Source organism: Phodopus roborovskii, unplaced genomic scaffold, assembly GCF_943737965.1.
Source record: "Phodopus roborovskii unplaced genomic scaffold, PHOROB, whole genome shotgun sequence".
NCBI lineage: Eukaryota > Metazoa > Chordata > Mammalia > Rodentia > Cricetidae > Phodopus > Phodopus roborovskii.
Genome location: NW_026126645.1, coordinates 3,850,609 through 3,876,366, shown reverse-complemented (window position 1 = coordinate 3,876,366; position 25,758 = coordinate 3,850,609). Strand labels below are relative to the sequence as shown.

Sequence of the window (25,758 nt, the reverse complement as noted above, 5' to 3'; positions counted from 1 at the left end):
GTGTGATCATGGTGAAGTTACTAAACCTTTCTGATCCTTTTGTTCTTCCTCTAGAAAATTAAGGAAATAGCAGCTACCCTGCAGAACAGGGATGGAAACTTGTGGAGACAATAGTGGGAAAAAAACCTTCTGAGAGTTGGGCAGGGAGGAGAGGAGCATTCTAGAGACCTGCCATGGAAGCTTTCTGGTTCCATCTTGACATACCTCGCCTCAGGTAGGTGTTATTATAGTGCATTTGGTTGACAAGGAAAGTATAGTTCAGAGAGGCTGAGCCACTTGCCTAAGATCACACAGCAAGTAAGTAGTATGGATGGGTCAGATGAAAGCAGGGAGAGATGGATTCAAATCCATTCCAAGCAGAGCCACAAAGGCCAGGGGCTGAGGCAGGGGAGCAGAGGGTTTCACCAGTCACGTCCAGGAGTTAGGGTCACTTCTTAGGCTCAGCCCACCTGGATCACATTGCTGTTGGAGTTCTTGGAGTCGGCACTGACGTAGACAGAGAAGAAGGGTGAGGTGCGGTAGTGGGCTGTGACCACTTGCAGTGTGTCCTGGAAGTTGTCCTTTGCCCAGGGTCCTGTGATGTTCCAGCCTCCGAGCTGTGGGGGGGGGGGGGAGAGCAGACAGGGGTGGGTGGTATGTGTGTGCACGGGTGTGTGCCTGTGGTAAGCTGGTATGAGAACACTATGCAAATCACACAGCCCCATGTTCTGTGACCCTGGAGCCCTCTGTCCTTTATGCTCTTATGCAAATGAACAGGTCACTGAGGGGTCTGTGCATCTGTGTCTGTGTGTCTTGGTACTTAGGGCACCATTCATCTTGGGTTTCTATTTTATTAGTTTTTAGATTCTCTTTTACAGACAGGTTCTCAGCCCTGGCTGTCCTGGAACTCACTATGTACACCAGGCTGGCCTCGAACTCACAGAGATCACTCCTGCCTCTGCTTCCAGAGTTCTGGGATTAAAAATGAGTGACAACACATCCAGCCACTTATCCTTAAGTGTGCTAAGAGCACACAAGACTGCTGCTCCCATATACCTGGGGTGGAATTGGGCTAAGACTGCCATGGACACAGTTTCCTGAGTCAACGGACACAGTGATATTAAAACATAGTTCCAATGGTGTTTATGGGGAAGAGGAGAAGTCATAGTCGTCTCTTTTTTTTTTTTTAACTTTTATTTCATGTGCATTGGCATTTTGCCTTCATGTGTGTCTGTGTAAGGATGTAGGATCCTCTGGAACTGGAATTATAGATAGTTTTGATCTGACATGTAGGTTCTGGGAATTGAACCTGGGACCTCTGGAAGAGCAACCAGTGTTCCTAACCACTGAGCAGTCATATGTCTTACAAACTGGTAACGAGCGCTTGCTCTGGAATGGAAACCAACATGGCCGTCAAGCCCATGACTCCAGTGCTGTAAGGAACTGGAGGATTGCAGGGGCCTGCTGGCACCTCCCCAGCTCCATGTTCAGTGAGGAGGCCCTGTCTCAGGGGGATAAGGAAGAGTGACAAAGCAGGCCATCTTCTGGCCTCCATGTGCCCACATAAATACACATGCATACACACACATACTCTACCCTTGGTCCCCCTAGCTTGGCACATGCTGGCCCATGGGACCTGTGCAAGAGAGGAGGGACAGATACTGTCCCAGGGTCACCAACCCCCATGCAAGACCTTGCCCAAGGTGAGCTGAGAAGCAAAGTCCATGAGGGCACAGGGGTGGCTAGAAAACATCCCCAGCCACCTCTGCCTGCACCCGGAAGTCTGGCTAGCTTCGAGCAGCCCTCCTTGGAGGCCACCCAAGACTGCAAATGTGCGTAGGGTGGACTGGTTGGGCAGGAGGCTAGCGATGCAGCTTAGCTGGCAGAGTACATGTCTCACATGCACAACGCCTCTGTTCAACCTCTAGTGACATACAGAACCAGGCACCGTGGCACATGCCTGTAGTGTCAGCCCTCAGGAGGTCAAGGCAGCAAGATCACAAGTTCAAAGGCATTCTTAGTTACAAAGCAAGTTTGAGGCCAGGCTGGGCTATGTGACTCTGTCTCAAAAAAAAAAAAAAAAAGGATAAATTACTTAGTAGCAATCAGACTAGGGTGCTGCTAGAATAGCACATCCCTTTACATAATATACATGGGACCAGAACAGCAACAGAGAGGACGGTTTTGATACCAATACAATCCCTGCCTCCACCTAGACACATATATTCATCTCCCCCAAATGTTGACACACACCCCTATATCAGCCACACAGACAGATCCACCCACATAGAGCCATGCACACACATGCTCAGGCAACCCCAACACCCACAGGAGACAGATGGGCACAGAGCTCCAGCTGGGTGTGGTAGCTGGAGGTGTGAGGTGGCTGAGAGCTGGGGTGGAAGCCAGAGGGCCTGGCAGGAGGCTTTGCAGAGGGAGGTAGTGGGCATTCACCTGAGCACCCACCTTCTCAATCAGTTCCATCAGGGGCTTGGCCCGAAGCTCCTCAATCCTAGTTTCGTTCATGCATGCTCGATAGTACACTTGGGCCTTCCTCTCTGCCTCACTCACGCTGGCAGTGGAATTTTCTAGAATGTCAAGAAATAAGAGAGTTTGTCCCGACTGGGTGAGCTCTTCCCGGATCCTCAGCACTTCAGGCTGTATAAAAGCACCGTGATTACTGTTCATGGAGAAGCCTTGTCCTGGGGCTCTATATGAGGACCTCTGGGCAGAGCTGACATGATTAGAGGTATACCCGAATTTTAACTGACTGTTATCAAAAGTGTGTTTCTCCTCTCTGCAAGATGGCCTTACAGATAAGTCTCTGGGAAGGCAATGTGTGCTGTGCTGGATAGCTTTGTGTCAACTTGACACAAGCTCAAGTCATCTGAGAGGAGGGGACATTAACCAGACTGTAGGCAAGCCTATAGAGAATTTTCTTAATTAGTGATTGATGGGGGAGAGCCCCACCCATTATGGGAGGTGCCATCCCTAGGCAGGTGGTCCTGGGTTTTATAAAAAAGCAGGGTAAGCCAGGAAGCAGCACCCCTCTTCATCAGCTCCTGCTCTAGGTTTTGGCCCTGTTTGAGCTCCTGCCCTGCCTTTCTTCAATGATGGGCTACAATGTGGAAGTGTAAGCCAAATAGGCCCTTTCCTCCCCAACTTGCTTTTGGTTGGTGTTTCATCACAACAATTGCTATTCTAAGTAAGACATGTGCCCGCCCAGCAGGATGGCTGGTTTCCCTACCAGACAGCACATGGCCCTGAATCCCTGCCTGAAAAGTGGGCATCTTGCCATGGTTTTCGGATCCCAGATGACCTCTTCTGGGAACAAGGAAGGAGTTGGATAAGGCTTGAAAGGCTTCATTCATTAGGAACTGACTTCTCACTTTCTCCCGTGAGGGCTAGGTGAGGGCTAGATATGTTAGCCAGGCTTACGGAGGGTTCAAAGGGTTGTTTTCCACGTCCCACCCTGGTGGCCCCGGCTAGGGCTGTATTTCATCCTACTGGGGGCAGGGTGGGCTTAGAACTTCCTTGACACCCATGAGATTCCTTCCCCCTCCTCCCCCTCCTCAGCTCCTGTGCTACCTGCCACCTGCTGAAGGTCACATGCCCGCACATGTGTGGCCTGGAAGGTTCCTCCTGTTGCTCTGAGAGTAGTTATACCACTTCGTGCTGCTCAGGCCCTGCACTAGAGCTGCTATGTCTGAGCAAACGCGCGCGCGCACACACACACACACACACACACACACCAGAGTCCAGCTTCAGAGTGGGCAACTCTGCGATGCTGAGACTATTTTTTTTTTTTTTTTACTCCTTTCACATTAGTTTCTGACTTTGAAGCCTTTTCCTTTGCTTCCTTCTAAGATCTCCCCAGCCCTTTCTCCTCCACAAACCAGTCTCTGGCGGGACCCTCTGCCTCTGTTCATCAGGCAGACATTGTAGGTTCACTCTGGGCTACACACCATATAACCACTGGGATACCAACAGCAAGGCCCCTGCTCCCCGGGGCTCCTGCACAAAACCCTGAGGAAGCCAGGTTCTGCTCCCAGGTCTTCTCAGAGGTCGCTGATCTGGAGCTTCACTTTAGGTTTTCAGCACTCTGGGCACAGCCTGGATGCTGGACACCAGGTTGAGCAAGAAGTTTTACACACAGACACGGGACCTGTTTCCTGACCCCAGAGAACTCGTGATGAGGATGAGGGACAGGGATGTGCAGAGAACAGCCTGCAGGGGACTAAGTACTTTAAAGAATGTGATGGCTCTGGCTTCAGGCTGGGATGACCTGAGGTGCCATCATGCTCAGTTTGTCTAGCACTGGTGTTACCCCCCAGGGCCCTGCAATGCTGGGCAAGCACTGTACCAGCAGGTACAGTCCCAGCCCCAGATGATGCTCTGTGTGAGCTGAGTCTCAAAGATTAAAGGGGGTTCACAGGGTGGAGGGAGGGCACTTGAGGGGGGTAGGACAGTAAAGGACCAAGGAGAGACACACAAAAGGACAAGTTTGTGAAAGAGAGACAGCCCTTTCTCACAGGTAAGTGATGCCATTTCCTGGGAAGTCTGTTTTAAATGTATGTGCATTGGTGTTGTGTCTGCATATATGTCAGGATGAGGGTGTCAGGTCCCCTGGAACTGGAGTTACAGACAGTTATAAGCTGCCATGTGGGTGCTGGGAATTGAACCTGGGTCCTCTGGAAGAGCAGTCAGTGCTCTTAACTGCTAAGTGCCTCACTAGCCCCTCCTGGGAAGTCTCTCTCACCTCCACAGTCATTCCCCATCCTCACCAGAAATGGCACCAAAGCTGTCACTGATCAGTGGGCCCCAAGGGGATGATGGAATGAAGCCTCTAGTAGAGGGAGGTTGGAAACAGGAGAGCCAGAGTCTCAGGCTTGAGAGGAAAGCAGGGATGGGAAGGGGAAATGCCCCACACCTCAAGGCCTCATCTCCATGGCAACACTCCCACCAGTTCAGCTCTTAGAAGGGAAAGCAGAAGTGCCAGGTGCTGGCCAGGTCCCAGAAGCTTTCTCTCACCATCCACACCTGGCTCTGGCCATGACCCTAAGAGGTAAGGGCCAGCATCAGAGGCAGAACTCTGTGCCCAAAAAGGAGCCTGACATCTGCTTTCCCCAGGGCCCCAAGGCCACAGAGATAAGAAACCTAAAGACAAATTCCCCAAGGACAGCCTGGCTGTGCTCATCACAGTGTGTTCTGAGTTTCAGCTGGAGGCCGCTGACTGGACTCCCCCCACCTCCCCCCTCCCCCATCTGGAGGGAGAGAGAACACACAGTTGCTTCATGAAGGCCATCCTTTCCTGTGAGGCTTCCCTGACCAGGTTGGGTTTCTGTGGCCATGCTGGTGGCTCTCCCACAGCTAATCATTTCGTTCCCAGGGTTGGCAGCTGCCGGGCTAGGTGTAAAAGAGGCATGGGCAGTGGGGGAGACAGCCCGCAAGCAGTGGCGAGAGCATCTAACTGCATACTGCGACAGGGATGGCGTCTGGCCTGCCTCTGCCTCATGTCCTGTATCCCTAGGATCAGGCACACAGTAGGCCCCCCAGCCACATGTGGCACAAGAGCAGAGCTCAGAATAAAGCAGCACACCGTATCCGGGAGAGAAGGGTGGGAAATGAGGGCTGTCTAGCAGGCCCAAGCATGGTAAACATGGCACTGGCAGGTCTTACCTACCCTCTTCCCTCTCCTTTGCCAAACACTTAGATTACACTCCTAAAGCTAGCCACCAAGGTCTATTCCCTTATTTGGCCACTGACCCCTTCTTGAGACTAAACAAGGTCCAACAATCAAACTTCATTAATCGGCTACACTGGCTGACCTGTCCAATCAGGACTTACCGACTCACCCCAGCACCAACTTCCCTTTTTTTTTTTTCCTTAAAACTCACTCCTGCAGACACCAAGACAAATAAAAAACACTCCCTGCTGCTCCTTGCAGTCTCCCTTTGTCTGATCCATCCTCAGTGCCCCCCCAACCCCGCTTGCCCCTGGGGTAATAAATCCTCTTTGTGCTTGGTGTCTGGGTGTGCCCTGTACCAACTCCATCCCCTACAATAAGGCCAGTTCCAGGCTGAGATCTATAAGGAGAGGAAGGAAGGCAGGATGGGTGGGCACAGTGGGGGACGGGCATTCATATCTCTGCCAGGTGTGTCTCACTTATGCGCCAGCCAACGTTGACCTGGTGAGGGCAGAATCTCAGGGACAGCCTGAGGCACGCCGGCTTCTACCTGAGGCAGCGGCTACTACCTTTCAAGCTCAGAGGGACCTGAACTGAATCGAGTTAGCTGGGGAATTGGCTCGGTTGGTAAAGTGTTGCTATGCAAGCATGGGGACCTGAGTTCAGATCCCCCCAGCACCCACGTAAGAGCTGGGTACAGCTGCACATGCTTGTAACCCCAATGTTGGAGGGCATGGAGACAAGTGGTCCCTGGCCAGCCAATCTAGCTGAATCAGTGAGCTCCAGGCTCATCGAAAGAGCCTGCCCCCCCCAAAAAAAAGAGAGAGAGAGAGAGAGAGTAGAAATGGAGGAAAATACCTGCCCTTGCCCTCTGGCCTCCAAACGCGCTCGCACACACACGCACACACATGAACACACCTGTGAGAGAACACAAATGATGGATATATGAGAGGTATTTTGGGCCATGTAGGAGAGTTGCACAATGGGCTCGGCCTCTTCAGCAGCCGCTACTACTGACTGGAATGTAAAGGCCAGGAGAAAACTGGGGAGAATAAAAGACCTCCAGGGCTCCAGTGGTATGGGAGTCTTTTGGCAGCATAGGACCAGACAACAGAGTTTCCAATTGCCTAGTTATTTCCTTCCACAGACCCCATGTTCCAGAAACTTCTACAGTCACTTCCCCAAAATCCCAGAGAGGAAAGACAGCACACTGGTTAATCGGCCCTCTTTTTCCTCTGGAAGTTTTTCTTGGATTCCTTTCTCACATCACTGCTGGGGTTAGGAAGCAAACGCCCAGGCAGCCAGGCAGGCAGGGGCTGAGATGGGCTACAGGAACAGGGTGCCTGGGAATTCCACGGTCTCCCTGGCTGCCTCGGCATTGTCTGGGCAGAAGTATGTGGGGCCTGGAGTCTCCATCAGGGCAAGGCCAGTGTTTGTTTTAGATAAAACCACAGACTCAGTTCAGACAGCTCCTGGCCTCAAGAACTCCATACTAGAGGGAGAGGAGGGGCTGATAAAGAGGAGGCCAGCTCTTTGTGACAATACCATCAATACTTCCTGGTGCCGAGTGCAGGCCAGGCCAGGCCTGTGTCTCATCATCACAGAGGGATGGATGAGGTGTTATCAGCCGAAGGGAAGGAAAAAGGGGCCAGGAAGGTGAAGGAGCCTGCTGACAAAAGCAACCTGACTAATGAGCCTGCTGGAATTTGAGCTCAGGCATTCTTAAGCCTCCCGGAGAAACCGGACTGCCTCTCTGCACGTGGGTGTAGCCCATGTGTGCAACTAGTCACAGCACTCACCACAAGTGGCTCTTACTTGGATCACACCCAATCTATAGGCAAGTGATCGGGAAACTGGTCCTAGGTCACATAAGTAAGTGGCTGAGGCCAGGACTGGCGTCCCAGTCTCTCTGTTTGCTTGCTCCTTCTTGCCAGTCAGTATGCTGGAAAAACCGGGCCAGAAGATAGTTCACCCACTCTCCCTGCCCCCCAAGAAGTCCTGCACTCACCTCCCTGCCCGAATCATCAAATCCACCAGAACCATTCTACAGTGAAAGCACATCAACTGTTGCAGACACTACACTAGGGGAGTCCTTTGTAAGGCAGACAGAGGACAGGAAGAGGAAACTGAGTGAGACAGTAAATATTGGGAAAACATAATCAAAATGAAAATGAGATGATATGTGATGATGTAAATTTGTGGCCAAGACATCAGCATGCACCCATTTCCTGAGGCTGGAATGTTGTGTTCTCAAAGTGATTGGTATCAGGGACATAAAAAAGGAAGGGAGGTAGCTATCTCCCTCTACCCCTGCCCTGTGATTGTTCTTTATGAAATTTGTGCTATCTCAAACATCACAACAAGCTTGCACTCAGTATTTTAAGTATTTACCCTTGTTTTGCTTTTGAGTCCAAGTCTCATATAAACCAGGCTGACCTTGGACTCAATATATATCAAAGGATGGCCTTGAACTCCTGATCGTCCCACCTCTGCCTCCAGAATGCCAGGGTTACAGGAATGCACCACCATGCCCAGTTTTATGTTCCCATCTTATAAGATGCTGTAAATCGGAAAGGTACACACATACCAGTGTGACTCAGGCCTCAGGAGGCCCTTTGCTAGAAGACATAACAGGGAAATAGGCTTAATAGAGTTTAAAGGGCTTAAGAGATGACTCAGTGTCCTAGAAACATGAGGATCTAAGTTTGGAATGCCAGCACCCACACAGAAGCTGGGTGTGGCAGCCTAGGCCTATAACCCCAAAGCTAGGGGGATGGAGACAGGTCAATTCCAGACCTTGCTGGTCAGCCAGTCTAGCATTAACAGTGAGATCTAGTTTCAGATAGACTCTGCTTCAAAAGCATAAGGGAGAGGAGCAACTGAGAAAGATAGCCAATGTTGACCTCTGACTTCACACAAATATGCACGGGCAAGCATACACCACACACACACACACACACACACACACACACACACACACACACACACTACACATATACAATACACAAGACGGGAGAGGGACTCTCAGTCTGGAAGGGTTTGTGGAGCAGGCTGTCTAGATGGTAAAATAAGATGAGCTAAGCGCAGCTGGAAAGCCAAAGGCAAGGCCAAGTCTAAGGGCCGATATAAGGCAGTCACAGTAATCCCAGCACTTAGAAGTGAAGACAGGAGGATGGGAAGCTAAAAGTCATCTGGCTTCGTAGGGAGTACAAGGCCAGCATGGGCTGGAGACCCCGAGGAAAGAAGGAAGGAAGGAGGGAGGGAGGAAGGAAGGACATCGCCTGCTCAAGGCTACACTTCACATTCACATTACCATCTCTGCTGTTGGGCCAGCAGCATAGTCCTCATGATACTCTAAATGCCCCACTTTATCTCTACCTACCTGACAGCCCCGGCAGGCTACCTTTGGAGGTGCTGAACACCCCATGATCCGGTGCCTGCCAGTTGTTAGCCCTGGCTCCTCCTGAAGCCTACTGGCTGACCCTTTGTCTTAGCTGAAAGGTGACCCTAGGACATGGCTTGTGTGTGTGTGTGTGTGTGTGTGTGTGTGTGTGTGTGTGTGTGTGTGTGTGTTTTTGCTGAGCACTTTAAGGGCCGGACTCCATGTTAAGCCTCTGAACCACTGCATGCAAGTCAAAACTCATAGAAACCTTCCCCGTGGGATGGCACCTGGGGTCATGTTTTAGGGCATTTGGCATAGAATAGGGCCCTGACTGAGCAGCCAAGCTGGTCTATAGGGAGCCTACCTGGCTTGGAACTCTGCAGTGTGGCCCTGATACCACAAGGCCCTGCTGTTCCCCATGTCAAGGTCTTGTTTGGTTGTTACTGCACAAGGCAGATCCCTACTATCAACTTGACCCCAAGGGACAGAGTGGATAGAAAAGTCATAGCCCAGGACTGGAGGCCACTCCCTGTGAACCCTGACAGCTTAGTGGGTAAAATGAGGAGCTGAGGGGTCCTGCTAGGGAGCTGCTGGGGACTGCAGGGGAGAAGCTGCCTAGCAACAGTCCTGGTCTGAGGCTGGGGTGGGGGTGGGAAGGAAGGGTATGGTGTCCTTAACCCACTTGCATCTAAAGGGCATGGTTGCCTTAACATCAGCTGTTAAGTTAGAATCATTTCCTATCTCCTGAGATGATTTTCGTTGCTTAGAGAGGATTTGTCCTCTTTTAGGTGGCTACATCTGTGTCACCTACTCCTCAGAACGCTGAAGGGCTTTAAAAAAAACCTGACAATCGGGGTGTGGTGGCTCACACCTGTCATCCCAGCCCTTGAAAAGTGAAGGCAGGCGGATTGCTTCAAATCCAAGGCCAATCTGGACTCCACAGGGAGACCTTGTCTCAAAAATCCAACCACCTGCTAAGACACAGTTAAGTATTCATGAATCTAAGTCATGCCACTGACAGCTATTAATAGATGTTTCACTTTCTGGCCCTTCCCCAGCTCTGGGAGTCCCTGGAGAGGGCAGAGGGCAGAGGGTAGAAAGATAGGGGGCTGGAAGGGCTTCCTGAGGTCAGAACATGTGGTCCGCACATGCTGAGACTCCTGGGAGAGAAGGCAGTGAGTGGGCAGGATCTTATATATTAACCAGGAATACAGCACGAGCAGGACAGACCTGGGGGTCTAACCACGGTCAAAGGGACTTTGAATAGTTAGGTGTCCTTCAGGGCTGCTGTGACTCTATCTATGGAGCGACAAACTCTGATAAGCTGTTATTTGTCATACTTTGCTTTCTTTCTGGGTTTTCTTTTTGAGATGGGCTTTGAAGCCCAGGTTGACCTTTTTTTTTTTTTTAAATCTTTGTTTTTTGAGACAGGGTTTCTCAGTGAAGCCTTGGCTGTCCTGGAACTCCCTCTGTAGATCAGGATGGCTTCAAACTCACAGAAACCCTCCTGCCTCTGCCTCCCAAGTGCTGGGATTAATGGTGTGCACCACCACTGTCTGGCTTCCCCAGATTGACTAATTGAACTGATCTTCCAGCCTCCACCTCCCAAGTGCTGGGATTACAGGCATTTACAGATATCACACCAGGTTTCACGTGAGCTGGGGACTGAACCCATGACCTTGTGCATGCCAGGCAAACACTACCTACTGAGCTATACACCCCGCCCTCTGTACTGTCTGGTCTGGAGCATCTCACCTGTTCCTTACCCTCACAATACTGCAAACTCAGTCAGTGCCAGCCAGGAGCTGAGCTGTGCCTTGAAAGCTTCAGCTAGAAGCTCTGTGTACCTATGTATGCAGTACCAACCACCTCACACACGCTCTCTAGTGCTGCAAACTGTGGGTGCTACTGATCTCATGTCCCAAAGGAAAAGACTAAAGCTCAGAGTTAACCAGCTCACTGGGGCTCCACACAGGGAGGGACATTGCCCCCCACAGCCCCTCCATTGGTTCCCCTGGTTCTTACCCAGCAGATGTTTGATGATGGCTTGATTGTGTTCCCAGAGGTTGCTGAAGGTCCCCCAGCGTGAATGTCCATCGGGCACCGGGTTGGCTTTGATCCAGCCCCCACAGGCATAGCTGAAGAAGTCCTGGCAGGGGTCTACTGTGGGATCCATGGAGTTTAGGATGGAGCTGGTCACTGAGATGCAGGCCTCACTCAGACATACTGGGGGCGTTCCTGAGGGTCAAGGACAGACGGCCAATGAAGGTGAGCAGCACAGGTGGCCTGGAGCCCAGAGGCCCAGGAGTTACAAACCCCACCTGGCCCTGACCTAGCTGGGCGGTTACTGGATCCCTCATGAGATAGAATTCATGAGATTTAGCGTTTCTTGGTGCTTAGAATAAAACTTCTGCTAGCTTCATAAACTCCTTTCTGTGGTTTCAAAGAGCTCAGAGCTAGGACAATTTCCTCTCTGCAGCCCTTCCTCCATGAAGACTTCTGATGTTGATGCCAACAAATTTATTTGACTTTTCAATACAATTACCAATGAATGTCTTCCAGGTTCTCTCTCTCTCTCTCTCTCTCTCTCTCTCTCTCTCTCTCTCTCTCTGTGCATATGTGTGAGACAGACTTTATACAATGTGCATACACCATACACGTGTGTGTTCACACACCATATACACATTTATGCATACACACACACACACACTTAGGGCAGAGAATGTAGCTCAGTTAGTAGAACCCTGGGTTCAGTCCCCAGCATCACACAGAACAGAGAGGATTGGCACAGGCCTGTAACCCTAACATCTGGGAGGTAGAGAGAGAAGGATGGATCAGAAGTTCAAAGTCATTTTCAGCTATGAAGGATTGCAGGAAGTCAGCCTGCAGGAGACCCTACCTCAAAACAAAAACAAAAAACAAAACAAAATTATTGCACTATTGGCATCTGGGCTGAAAAGAATCTCCAAGTGCTGGGAATGGAGCCGGGGCCTTCCTTGCACACGCTAGGCAAATGCTCTACCACTGAGTCACAGCTCCCGGAGAGCTCTTCTGAGGCAGGGCTGACAGAGTCACTTACGGTAACACTAATCAAATCAGAGTCGAACACCCCAGTTCCTGGCGATGGGGAAGGCCAGAACTTTCTATGGAGAAAGGGAGTATGTGTGTGTGTCTGTGTTTGCAAAGGGCTATTCACTATTCATATTGGGAAAATAGTACCTATTGTTTTTACTCAGCAAACTGCAGGAAGTCTTGCCTGGCAAACTCTTGGCTGGAAATACCCAGAAGGCAGACACTGAGGGAACCTGGGTTTGAAAACAACATGAGAGAAGGCAAATGGAGGTAGTTCACTCCTTTCATCTCAGCACGAGGGAGGCAGAGGCAGTGGATCTCTGAGTTTGGTCCATCCTGGTCTACAGAGTGAGTTCCAGGATAGCCAGGATAGAACAGCCAAGGCTACACAGAGAAACTGCCCTGAAAAACCAAAACAATAATAACAACAATGAAACCTAAACATCCCTGGCCCATCAGGAACTTAATGTCTATGTGCCTGACTAATGAATGGTTTGGGGGACCACATCTGACCGATTGATATTTAGGGCCGTCTCATCTAAGTCCCCTATTCCCTGGAAACCTTCCTAGGCCCTCTTGTGTTGTGTTCCTTCCTGCCTTGGGCACCTACCATACTCCCATGAACTGTGCTATGTCACTGTCACATCCCTGTCCACCTCCCCTGAAGAGTAGGAACTTGTTTTCACTCATCCTTTGTCCAGCCTGTGCATGACATCCATTGCTGCTCAGTGAGTGTTTGTGGAATGAACAGCTAACCTACTGGATGAAAGTGTTTATGACCTGCTCATCTGCTGGTCACCTTTCTTTTGGGACGCACACAATCGGCTGAATAGGCAGAAAGCAGCTCAGATGTAATTTAATCATCTGATAGTACCTGATCTCTGTCATGCCATCCAAGATGCTTTAATTATTTGAAAACATATTTATTGTGTGAGTATGTGCGTGAGTGTGCGTGTGTAAGTGTATTGTGAGACTGTGTGCCACAGCATGTGTGTGGCAGTAGGAGGACAATTTACAGACGTCGATGCTCTTGTCCTTCTACCACGTAGGCTCAGGTCATCAGGCTTGACAGCAAGTGCCTTTGCCCACTTAGCCATCTATCTGGCCTTCAAGATGCTTTGAAATGCTTTACAGAACAGGGCTAAGGAAGTAGGTTAGTCAGTAACCCCAGAACCCACATATAAACACTAGAAAGATGGCACACACTTGTAATCCTAATGCAGGCTGGTCAAGCATAATAGGTGAGCTCCAGGTCAGTGAGAGTCACTATCATGATGGAGATGAATGGCGTTCCTAAGGATGACACCCAAGTGTTGTTGTCTGGCCTGTTCACAGGTGTGTGTACGCACGCGCGCGCGCGCACACACACACACACACACACACACCAAAACCCCAAACAAAAAACGAGCAACAAAAACTTCCCACTAGAGAGATGGCTCAGTGGTTGAGAACACTGGCTGCCCTTCCAAAGGATCTGGGTTCAATTTCCAGCATTCACATGGCAGCTCACACCTATCTGTAACTCTAGATCCTAGAGTATCCTCTTCTGACCTCTGCAGGTACCAAGCATGCATGAGGTGCATAAACACATAGGCAAAATGCTCAGACAGATAAATAAGCATTTTGGGGAAGGGAGTTCAAGACTCTATATTGCTTTGGAACCTGTCCTGGAACTTGCTCTGTAGACCAGGCTGGACTAGAACTCACAGAGATCTGCCTGCCTCTGCCTCCCAAGTGCTGGGATTAAAGGCGTATACCACCAACACCTGGCATAAGAAACATTTTAAAGTATTTAAAAAAAGAGAGAGAGAGAGAGAGACCAACATTCCTGGAAGAACCCTGTGTTTGTTTTGCTGCTGTTTGGAAAGCAGCTGCTAGTCTCTGGGAAGAAGGCTTCCGAAGCAGGGAGGTGGGTCAGAATGTCCCCAGGGGCCTAGACACTGCTTAGAGGTGGGCCTTCTAGAATTATCTGAGGAGCTGCTTTGCCTGGCCTGGTGTTTGCTCAGATGCAGCCAAAGTCAGGCTGCTGGTGCGTAAAGAGGTTCTGCCAAGTTCTGAGGCGGAGGCTGCTTTCTCGTGGTGCATGGATTTCCTGAGCCTTAGCCCAGCTCCACCCTAAGGCAAGAGGGCCATCTATCCCAGGTCCAGAATTGGAGGCAGAAAGGAATGGGACAGAGGCAGATGCTGAAATCCTCTCCAGGAACCCACCTGGCAGCAACAATAGCTGTGTAAAGTCTGGGAATCAAACTCAAGCTGTCAGGCTTGGCAGCAAGCACTTTATCCACTGAGCCATCTTGTCAGCCCCTACCATGCTTTTTATTTTTGAGCTGTTCTTTGGGAGCACTCTGAGTCCTGAAGAAACATGTTGGGGTTCCTAAGTCCAGGCTGGGATCCAGGCTGCTCCCCATTTCTGGGGGGCAGATAGTGCTGGGTCCACCCTGCCTGGCAGGATGCTCTGACAAGAAGCTGACTCAGGATGGGGTAGCTGCAGAAAGATGATGATCTACTTTGCACACGCTCATATGCACACTTCCACAGTAAACAGAAGCCATTACTGTCATTCTACTGAAACTACGGATGGCAAGCAGTCACACCTTCACAGCAATGGAGCCAACGCTAACTGGAGAAGTCCTCGGGGACACCGGATACACACATCATCAGAGTCATCCCTTAACTGTGCACGCCCCCTTCCCCATTTAGAGAAGAAAAAAAATGTAAGTTTTGGAAATGAAGTGGCATGTCCAGCCATGAAGTTGCTGAACCAGGGTGTGAACTCATGTCCTTTGGTTGTGTTGCTTTGAGGCAGGGTCTAACGTAGTCTAGAAAGGCTTTGAACTTACTAAGTGATGCAGGCTAGCCTTGAAATCCTGATTCACCTGCCTCAGCTTACCAGGGTATTGAGATTAGAGACCTGAGCCACTGCAATCAAATTTGTTCTTCTGACTTCAAAACCTTCATAGCACCCACCCATTCCACCCACCTCTTTGTCTACATCCCGAGCCCCTAGGCGTCTCTCTCCTTTGCTTTGGAGGCCAATCCCAGCTTGAACAAGGTCCCCCACCTTGTACAAAATGACAGAGCAGAAAGAAGCATGGTTAAGCCCACCACAAATAACAGATGAACCTACTTGTCCGGTACTGGATACCCAGGGCCGCCAGGCAGGCCCCCAACCCTGCTCCCAGAAGCACCACCAGCACCACCAGCCTCTTCTCTGCTGAGGTCCGAGCTGCCCAGCACCGCTGGCCACTCCGGGGGCTTCGGAAGTTCACCTGCAGGGAAGGAGGCAAGAGGGGTGGCAAGACTGTGAGCTCGGGGTCCTCCTTCCCCAAGAGGAAGGGGCTCTGCTGTAAGCCCAGACCCTGGGGAGGCATCGGGCTGCTAGTCTGTCTTGGGGTGGTCCAGTTCCCACAGAATCTGCTCTAATCTAGGAACAGAACCACCACCCTGGCCAGTAGCTTAGATTTGTTCTCAGACATCAGAACTAGCAGCTCAGCCCAGGAGGGCTTGTGTTTTCTATGACACCAGATACCACTAGATGGAAAAAAAAAAAAAAAAAAAAAAAAAAAAGCTGCAGCTTTCCCATTTCTCCAATAAGGAGCTCAAAAAAAAGAACAGGATGTTTGGCCTTGAAGGCATTCAGAGGGCGGTCAGCTGGGCCCTCCTCAGACCTCCTGCATCCACAGAGCCAGAGTCGAACATGACAGGACCACAGCTCCTGCTCTCTACAAGTGGGGACACATTCGGCCCAACAACCCTTTCTAATCCCATCAGGGCTGCTTCTGCTTTTACAAATGAGACTGGGGTTCCCGGTCACTTGTCATACAGTTGAATGGGTAGGTGTGAGATCTAAAGTAGTCTGTAGATTCTAGAGCCTCCCACGGGCCAGAGACACGGATGGGTCTTAGGAGATGGTAGGGGAAGACAAGGAGAAATAGCTCCACTTGGGCAGGTCTTCTCATGGAGGAAAAATGTGCCAGGCCCCATACTCTGGCTAAACAGGAAAGGAGGTACAATGAGGGGAAGTGGAGGGTGTGGCAGGCCCTTGGGGGCAGGGAACTTGAGGAGGGACATCCTGCCAACATTGCTCAGGACCCATACTCTTCCTCACACCCAGAGCCAGCACAGGGAGGGGTGGGAGGGTCGGGAGGGGGTCTCTTCTGTTCCAAGAGGTACTTCCGGCAAAAGCCAGGAGGGACACAGACAGGAAGAGTCCCCAGAAGGTGGGGCTGTTCAGTGACATCACCCTGTACAAACAGCTGGGCACCAACTCCTTTGCTTACAGCGAAGAGGGGAGGCAGATGATGAACAGACAGACGGGTGGACACGGAAGGCTTCCTGGAGGAGGTGATGTCTGCCTTGGGGGCAGAGACAAGATGGCCAAGGGTGCAAGGCGTAGCTCTGAGAAAGAACAGGAACTTCCTCCAAAGGACTGGCAAGAGATGTCACTATACCTGCCCTTTAGGGTGGGCAATGAGGAGGGAGTAATGCTTGCAGGAACAGTAGGAGTCCCTAAGAGGTCCCCAGCATGCCAGGGGACCTAGGGATACCCATAGAGCTGTGCAGGGAGGGACTGCCCCCAGAGCAGGTCAGAGCACACCAGACCTGAGATGGGTCACCTTCGGGAAGGGTCTCTCGGCCATCCTAGGGTAACCCCCTTGGTGCTAAAAGAGAAAGAGGAACATGGGGACTTCTTGTGGAAGAAAAACTGGGATCTAAAACTGTAAAAAAGGATGCTGAGAACCAGGATACTCCCTGACTGACCAGGAGGTGTGCACCCAAGGTGGTGGCCAGGTGGTGCTGGGGTGGCGAGGTGGTGGTGGGGGCTGCCCAAGGAGACCCTCTCGGCTTTAAACAGGAAAAGGTAGGGGTTTCTGGCCAGGGCACTCTCACCTGTTCAGAGACAGCCTGGGACATGTGCTCTCATGGACACAATACCTTTCGGCCATCCAGTTATCTCACTCAAATTTACCTCAGGTTCTGGTATACAGAGGAGCACCTAGGGCTAGAGCCAGGCATAGCCTTGCCAGGGGACATCGACATCAATATCCCTTCACCCAACTGTCCTTCTCCAGGCCTGGTCCCAACCTTTCTCCACGACCCCGTGGCCTCTCCTGCCTCACAGTCATGGCTCAGTTAACAGAGCTCAGAGGCAGGGAGGCCTCGGTGTGAGAGGCTTCCTCAGCTTGGTGCCCACTCTGGGGAGCTGGTGGGACAGACTGTTCAGCTTGGGGGGAAGCAGGGAAATACCACCTCATGGGGACACCAAGGTGCTGTGGTGAGGGGGGCAAGGAGTCAGCCAGGTGCAAAGACATCAAGGAGGAGAGAGAGGGAAGAGATGGCAGATAAAACAAATGGACACAACTGACAAATGTTTAAGAGCGACACTGTTGCTCCTGGCGCCCATTTGTTTCATCTTGTCTGCTGGTAGGGGAACTTCTAAGAACAGGTACTAGTGTGAGCTTAGAGGAGGCACAGCTACTGGGGGCTTATGGGACAGAGTTGGGAAGGCACAAGATGAGCCATCTCTCCAGATCATGCGGTCCCGTCCCTGAGGCTCTACCACCAACCTCCCCCCACCCCCAGAAGACAGGCAGGCTGCGACATTATTGTTCTGTGTCAAGCTAAGTGTTTAATCTAAACGGATGGCATCCACTGTGAATGGAATTAGAATTAAGACGGAATTGAATTAAAAAGCCACAGTTCCGAGTATGAACAGCAAACAGCATTTGAAAATAGGATCATTAACTTTTGTCATGTTTATTGCTTGACTTTCGAGGCTGGGCCGAGCATTTCTAGGTTTCTGGACAAGCCTTGTCTCTGAGGGCACAGGGAATTTGGGGCAGCTCCTGGGTGTAAGAGGCACTTGGAAGCTCTGGGCTGGCAGCAGGGAAGGCTGAGCAAATCACAGTATGGTGGGTAGGTCTGGGTGGTATCAGGGTACCACTCTGTCCCCTTTCTCTGAGCCCTCCAACACATGTGCCCTGAAGAGGGTCCCATGAGATGAGGTGACAACAAGGAAATATGTGTTTTCATGCTTTCTTTTAGGGACGAGGACATGTCAATCAAAAGTGGCCACAGTGTGGCCACTTGGAAGGCAGGAGGATTAATTTCGAGTAGCCCAATCCATTTTGGGAGAAGTGACTGAAGAATGGCCATTGGCCAAGTAACAGCTGATACACTGTGGACTCTCAGCCCGCTGGCCAGCTTAGCATCCTATTTAACATGGTCAGGAAGAGAGCAGGAGAGACAGGGATGCCGCACAAAGAGAAGGGGAGGGACAAGAAGAACAGGGAGAGGAAGGAGCTTGAGATGGCAGCAGAGAGGGAGAGACAGGGTGGGAGGGAGAAAGCAGAGGTGTCCAGCCCCGGTGTTCCCAGGGTTTACAGAGCACAGGAACAAAGCCTATTATAAGTGGGGATAAATATTCGGTTACAGAAGTGAGCGCCTGCCTCACCTAGGCTTGGAGCAAGAACGAGTTCTGCAGGTGAGGAAAGGTGCCTGCCTCAGGGTCCAGGAGAAGAGCCAGCAGTACAGGGGTGGGAACCTGGCTAAGCCTGCTTTCAGAGTCTAAGGGCCCCCAGCAACCTGGCTTCATGGGGCAGCAAACAAGGGTTGTCTGCCAAAGCTCTGGCAAAGAGCCCACCCTTACAGAGGCTCAGCGTCATGAAGGCTGGCAGGAGGACCAGGCTCTCTGTAGCAGACACAGCCTTTCAGAGGAGGCAGACCATGACAGCTCAGACTTGGGGTGGGGGTGGGGGGCTTCCTTCATTGGGGGATCACTTTGGGGAAGTTCCTTCCAGTAAATTTTCCATGAGGCCACTAAGATCAGCTCGGAGCAGAAAGAACTATGATGTCTTTCCAACTCTGCCCAAGTCCCACCTGCCACATGTCCCTCCATGCCTGACTTTGAAGAGACTGGTGAAAACTTAATAGCTCCTCCTGTGGGAGTAGACTCCAGAAAACAAAACAAAAAAAGAATCAACCTTTAAGAGGAATCACAAAGCCAGGCATTGGTGGTGCACACCTTTAATCTCAGCACTCAGGAAGCAGAGGCGGATCTCTGTGAGTTCGAGACCAGCCTGGTCTACAAGAGTTAGTTCCAGGACAGCCTCCAAAGCCTCAGAGGAACCCTGTCTCAAAAACAAACAAACAAAAAACAAACAAACAAAGAAGGAGGAGGAGAAGAAGAAAGCAAAAGAGGAATCACAGTCTCAGGAAATGTGTGTCTTCCCAGAAGGAATAGGCAGCTCTTCAGCATGGGGAAAGGCGGTCAGCCAGAACCCCAGGGATGTGCCAAGGCAGCCTCAGAGCCTGTCTTCCGACTCTAATACTAGAAAGCTGGGTGAAGTTCCCAGGTGTGATCATGTCAGATTCTAGAACCTGCTGGCCAAGAGTCTTACACTGTAATTGGTGGACAGAGCTGAAAGTCTCTCCTGACAAGGGGGAAGTTGTTTTAAGTCTAAAGTAGGTCTGTCCTTCAAATTAATCTCCTAAGGCAGCCCTATGCAGAGAATGGAACATCAGGGTTCTGAGATTTTCATATCTCAGCTTCCTTTCCTTATTTTCCCCCCCCCCCCAGAAGCCAATGGATGTTTTTCAAAGATTTTGGGAGGGAGCTGTGACCAGGCCCCCAAGGTTGGCTGCAGGTATAATCTCAACTATTTTCCTTCAAGCCACTGCAATCCGTGTGTGTGTGTGTGTGTGTGTGTGTGTGTGTGTGTGTGTATGTGCGCAAGAGCATGTGTGCATATATGTGTAATGCGGTACCAGGTAGCTGGCATTTACAAATCAGAGCTTTGGAAGGAAAACATTATATATAGTGCATCATAGAATTATCAGGCATGGTAAGTTTCTGTGACAGCTAAATTCATTTTCAGAGCATCAGGCATAACACTTTTTTGTTTGTTTGTTTTTGATTTTGTTCGAGACAGGTTTGTTTTGGAGTCTGTCCTGGAACTAGCTCTGTAGACCAGGCTGGCCTTGAACTCACAAAGATTCACCTGCCTCTGCTTCCTGAGTGCTGGGATTAAAGGCATGCACCACCAATGCCCAGCATGTATAACGCTTTAAAAACAAAAACCCCCAATATTGTCTTATTTGAATCTTAGCTCTAAGAGGTGGGTTGCCAACAATGACCCATCTTGTAAAGAAAGCTGTATGAGTGAGGTGCTTTTGGGTCCCTAAGGCTCCTGACAGACAGGCAGAGCTGCAATGCTTTATACTTGTGCTTAGAGGGCTGGGACATGGAGCTGAGCAGACAGAAAGCCCTGGGTTTGGTCCCCAGGGATACATATAACTGTAATCCCAGCGCTTGTGAGGCAGAAGCAGGAGGATCAGAAATTCAAGGTCATTCTTGGGGACACAGTAAGTTCATGGCTGTCCTAAGGTATGTGATACCCTGTCTCAAAATCCAACATCGCTGTGAGTGAGTTCAAGGCCAGCCTGTCCAGGACAGGCTCCAAAACAATACAGAGAAACCCTGTCTCGAAAAACAAAAACAAAAACAAAAACAAACAAACAAAAAAAAAAGATAGAAAGAAAGAAAAGAAAGGAAAGAAAGAAAAGAAAATGTCAGTTCATGGCCTTAATCTCAGTACTCTGGAGGCGAATCTCTGAGTTCAAGGCCAACTTGGTCTACAGAGACCCTGTCCAAGGAAAAAAATGGTTTAAGGGCCTGGGGTTGCAGCTTTGTTCTAGGGAGCTGCCTATCATGCTTAAGGCACTGGATTTGATCCCTTAACAGCATGCACATGTACACAGGGAGGCTTTAAAAATAAATTAATTCCACTTAGAAAATGAATTCTAGTACTTTACATTTGAGTGTGTGTATACATGTATATATATTTGGGGGTGTGTGTAACTTAGACCCTCTCCCTAGCTTGAGCTCTACCAGCCCCTCCCTTTTACAGACAGACAGACAGACAGACACACACACACACACACACATACACACATTTTTCTTAACTGGACCTTTAACTTGAAATCCCTCCCCCTACTCTTCTCCTAATCACACCACCACACCTGGCCTGTATGTTCATTTTTTGTTTCTTCTTGTTTTTGATGTTGTCCTATCTTACAGATGAGGGCTGAAGTAGACTCAGTGGCTTGCTCAGAGTTTCCAGGTGAGTCAGAATTCACAGCCAGGACCCTGGCTTCAGAGAGAGAGAGAGAGAGAGAGAGAGAGAGAGAGAGAGAGAGAGAGAGAGAGAGAGAGAGAGAGTTTTCTCAGTGTTCTGGGAGAATCTCACTCAGATGAATGAGCTGATGATGGATATTCACACCCAGGTGGACCACAGCTATCACAGAGGATTATTTTCTTGTGAACTGGGAGATGCTCTCATGCTTTTCTACCAGTGTGACTGTCCTCGGTTTCCTCTAATACAGATAGAGGAAGTAACCCTACAGCTTAGAGAAGTCCTGAAGGTTGAGTGGGTTGAGTGGGATCCTGCAGGGAGGGAGCCACAGGGCTGAGGAGTCTCCCAGGGCTTATATCACTAGCCAGAGGAGACCAATGGAGGCCTGGCAGGCTGACACTCCACTTCTGAGATAAGTTTTGATTAGGTGTCCTTCACAAGGTACCCAAGACTCTTCTCTGTTCCTCCCTTGGCCCACGCAGCAGAAATCCTCCTGGTTCTGCTCTCTTTGGGATGGTTTCTCAAGAACTGGATCCCCAAACTGCCTTGGGTGTTCCTATTCAAAACTCAGCTTACCCACCCATGTCTAAACCCTACCCATGTAGAGGGCTTGGCCAGAAAGGGCTGCCCCAGGCAGAGGAGAGGAGAAAGTTGGGGCAACAGCCCTCCTCTCCTGCAAGGCACTGTCAAGCAAGGAGATGTAAGTCTCTGTGAATTTCCCACGGGGCAGCACTAGAAGGAAGGAACTAGGCTTCCTGAGTAGGCTCGAAAAAAGGCGGGGGGGGGGGCAGGTGGAGGGGGATGAGGGGACAGGCCATTCCTTCCCCCCAGTTAATACAGGTAGTCAGGGAGGACAGAGAGTAATAGAAGCAGTGTTTCACAGGCAGGGTCCAGGTCACATACAGGGCTCCAGGGGGGCCGGGCGCCATGCAGAAGCCAAGACAGCATTAGACTGTCAGGGCTGGGTGCTAGGTCCGGGTAACCCCGGGCAAGTTCCTCATCACCACCATCATCATCCCAGCTGTGAAGAAAAGTTCAGGGCAGGAGAATACTTCTGCATCTGAGTTGTAGCCTGGAAGATCTCGGGAAGGATGGAACTGTAGGTGGGCATGGATCCAGAGCTTCGGGGTGCACAACCCACCTCCTTCCTCTCTGAGGCTAAGTGGGGGTGGGGCACCGCTGAACTAGCAAAGGTCAGAGTCCCTACCTGCAAGCCATTGGGGTACACATCGCCCTCGGAGAGTGAGTCCACCAGGTCCTCTTCGTCCAGCGTGGCCCGCTTGTAGGATGACATCTGCAATGCCAAGTGCAGAACGGACTCCCTCAGAGTCTCCATAGCCAAATGGGGAAGCGGCCCCCCGGCGTCCCGCCTCGCCCCGGCCACCCGAGAAGAGCCCACGGATTCAGGGCCCTCCCCGCGCGCCACACCCGCCTCACCCCCAGAGCGGACAGTGCGGCGGCCACTGGTGGCCACACGCTCCGCATGCTGTGCCCCACGACGCCCAGTCCCTCTCGGATCCCCTGGTGTCTCCCCACGCTGGCTGCCGGGGGCGGGACCTGCTGGAAAGTGGGTGTGGCTTGTTGGCACAAGTCCCTCCCTGGCCTTCCGCGAGAGTTGGGATATGGACCTCTTTCTTCCCCAGCGCAGCCCCAGCCCTTAAGTAGCAGGACAGGGTCTCACGGAGGCTTCATTCATAATGGGGTCCCCAAACGGCAGAGATCAAGAGGCAAGGTCAGCAAAGCCTAGCTGGGTCACGACAGATTCCTTCACCATCAGCCCTGAGATGAGACAAGGCTTGCAGGGTGGGGGTGGGGTGGAGGTGGAGTCAGGGATCCCCCAACATCTCAGTTCCCTTCCCCTCTAATTCGGGAGTTTTAAAGCCAGAGTTTCTGAATGAAGGTCACACAAGTCTAAGAAAGTTCCCTGACACGATGAAACCCACCGAGTGAATTTGGAGGTTTCAGCTTTCCAAATCTTTCTTTCTTTCTTTCTTTCCTTCTTTCTTTTCCTTCCTCCTTCCCTTCCCTTCTTTCTTTGACTTTTAAAAAATGTGTTTGAGTGTTTTGGCTGTTTGAATGTATGTGTACCACACGTGTGCCAGTCGAAGTCAGAATAGAGGACTGGATGCTCTGCAACTGGAGTTATGGATGATTGTGAGCCGCCATGTGGGTGCTGGGAATCCAACCCTAGTCCGCTGGAAGAGCTGCCAGGGCTCTTAACAACTAGGCCGTCCCTCCAAAGCACCCTTTCTGTCCCCTGCCAACTTGATTTTCACTGCTGGGCATATACGCAAGCGAGCCAGTCTGGAGGGGTGAGTCGGGGCTGCCCAAGGCAGTGAGGAGGGTGGCTCCTGGGGGTTTCCAGGCTCTATGGGCCAGCAAGCAGGTGCTTGCCCTCCTCAAATCCAACCACCTGAGCTCATCCCCAGGACCTCCCCTCTGACAGCCCACTCAACTGCTAGAGTCAGCCAGCCATTATAAATGAAATTCTCGTCACACCACACTTGCTTCAAAGTCCTCTGTGTTCCCTAAACTTTGCCAGGCTCAGGGTTGCCGGTCCCTGACCCTCCCGCTTCAGCTACCACACAAAAAGGCCCCAGATCTCTCCCCTGGCTTTTGTTCAGATCTGTGGATACCTAGGTTGCTCCTTCTCAGCCAAGTGCTTTGTAGCTGCTGCTCCCTCCCTCGACCTGGAACATTCTTTTCTGGTTTTTGTTCCTCCCACAGCCAGCTCCAGTCTCAGATTAAATGCCACCTGCTCAGATGTTCAAAACACCCTAGGTAGCTCTCCACATCCTCTTACAACTGCCTCCTCCTTCTCTTGTAGCAGTTACTGTGGTCTGTTATGTCTGTTTTGTTTTGGGAGACAGGGTGTTATGTAGCTTGGGTGAGCCTGGAACTCACGATCCTCCTGCCTCCACCTTCCAAGTACTGGGATCGAAGGTGGGCACCTCCACACACACCCACCAGCACTCGGTTAACATTCTGCTGATGATCTTAAGTGTTTATTATCTGGTGCTCGTTCCCCTTCTCCTCCCCGGAACCGTGAGCTTTGCCTACAGCAGCTGGGCTCTTGTGGGAGACTCCCCATCACCAGGCATGGAGTGGGTGGCCCAACAACCACTCTTGAGCTGAATGGTGGAGCAAGCAGTGGAGCAAGTTCTCCCAAAAGCCTCAGTGTCTAATGTACTGCCCAAGAGAACACAGAAACATATCCAAGGGACACAGGTCCTGGGGAAAGCAGGGTGTGTGTGTGTGTGTGTGTGTGTGTGTGTGTGTGTGTGTGTACATATCTCTTTCTAAAGATTCATTGATTTGGGGGCTTCAGAGATGACCCAGTGGTTAATTAAGAGCACTTGCTGCTCTCCCAGAGAGAGGATCTAGGTTTGGTTCCCAGGACCCAAATGGCAGTCACAACCATCTAATCCAGTTCCAGAGGACCAGATGCCCTCTTCTGGACTCAACAGACACTGCACGCATGTGGTGTGCTTACATATGTACTTGTATGTAAGTGAAATGTTAAAAAAAAAAAAAAAAAAAAACAAAAAAAAACTCTGCAACATAAAATAAAAATTTTGAAAAGGTTTGTTGGTGGGCATAGTGGCAAACACTGTTAGCCCCAGTACTCAGAAGGCAGAGGCAGGTGGATCTTGGAGTTCAAGGCCAGTCTGGTCTAAAAAGAGAGTTCCAAGACAGCCAGGGCTACACAGTGAGTCTGTCTCGAAAGATTTGCTTACTCTTATTTCTTGCATATTAAGTGCTTTGCTTGCATGCATGTATGCATACCATATGTGTAACTGGTGCCCATGGAAGCCAGAAGAGGGCACTGGGCCTCTGGAACGGGAATTACATGTGGGTGCTGGAAACAAAACTTGGGTCCTCTGCAAGAACAGCCAGTGCTCTTAACCACTGAGCCATCTCTGCAGCCCCACCTCCAGGGGGTGAGAGGGTGGGGATAATCCAAATCCTTGAAACTTCCGCCTTTCTCACTGGGTGGAGGAGTTCCTGTTACCTCACTCTGGGAGAGAAGGACACCTAAGGGTTTTCAAAAACTAGAGATCTGGCTGCATTAAGTGACAGGTGCTAATCCCAGGATGAAAGGGTCCTGGAAAAAGAGCTTTAATCCCCTCCTCCTCCAGCACATCCCCTGAGACCTAGGAGGGCCAGAGCAGGAATGGTCCCTGCTTCCTACCCTTTCGGCCTGGTATCCTTTCCCTTTGGTGGGTTTTGTTGGCGCCTTTGATGCAGAATGAAACTAAAGCTAAGGGAAGTAGCTTGAAAGCAGGTGAAGCAATGGGCCCTCTTACTTCCAGTTCATTTCAAAGACCTCCTGTTCTGGGAAACCTCCTGACCACTGACATCATCTGCCCCTCTGAGGTGTCCTCCCAGCACCCACCTTACAGCAGGGGTAAAGACAGAGCTTGGCCTGTTCCTTCAAGATCTGGATCTGGGGCTACAGCCCCTAGATTTTTTTTTTTTTTTCAAGACAGGGTTTCTCCATGTAG

General features: G+C 50.8%; 1 protein-coding gene across 4 annotated transcripts in view; it reads right to left on the bottom strand.

Moving 5' to 3' along the window:
* The window catches only part of Ece1 (endothelin converting enzyme 1), a 93,995-nt gene that overhangs the window by 25,205 nt on the left and 43,032 nt on the right, over positions 1-25,758 (bottom strand). For 3 of the 4 annotated variants that reach the window (XM_051173637.1, XM_051173638.1, XM_051173635.1), the window contains exons 2-6: positions 22,461-22,547; positions 15,247-15,388; positions 11,073-11,285; positions 2,446-2,567; positions 450-596 (exon numbers count right to left, since the gene is read on the bottom strand). In XM_051173637.1, the coding sequence (XP_051029594.1) occupies positions 450-596; positions 2,446-2,567; positions 11,073-11,285; positions 15,247-15,388; positions 22,461-22,547 (711 nt within the window). Of the gene's footprint in view, positions 1-449; positions 597-2,445; positions 2,568-11,072; positions 11,286-15,246; positions 15,389-22,460; positions 22,548-22,690; positions 22,799-25,758 lie in introns of those variants that run through there. The other variant, XM_051173634.1, reaches the window with a different exon arrangement.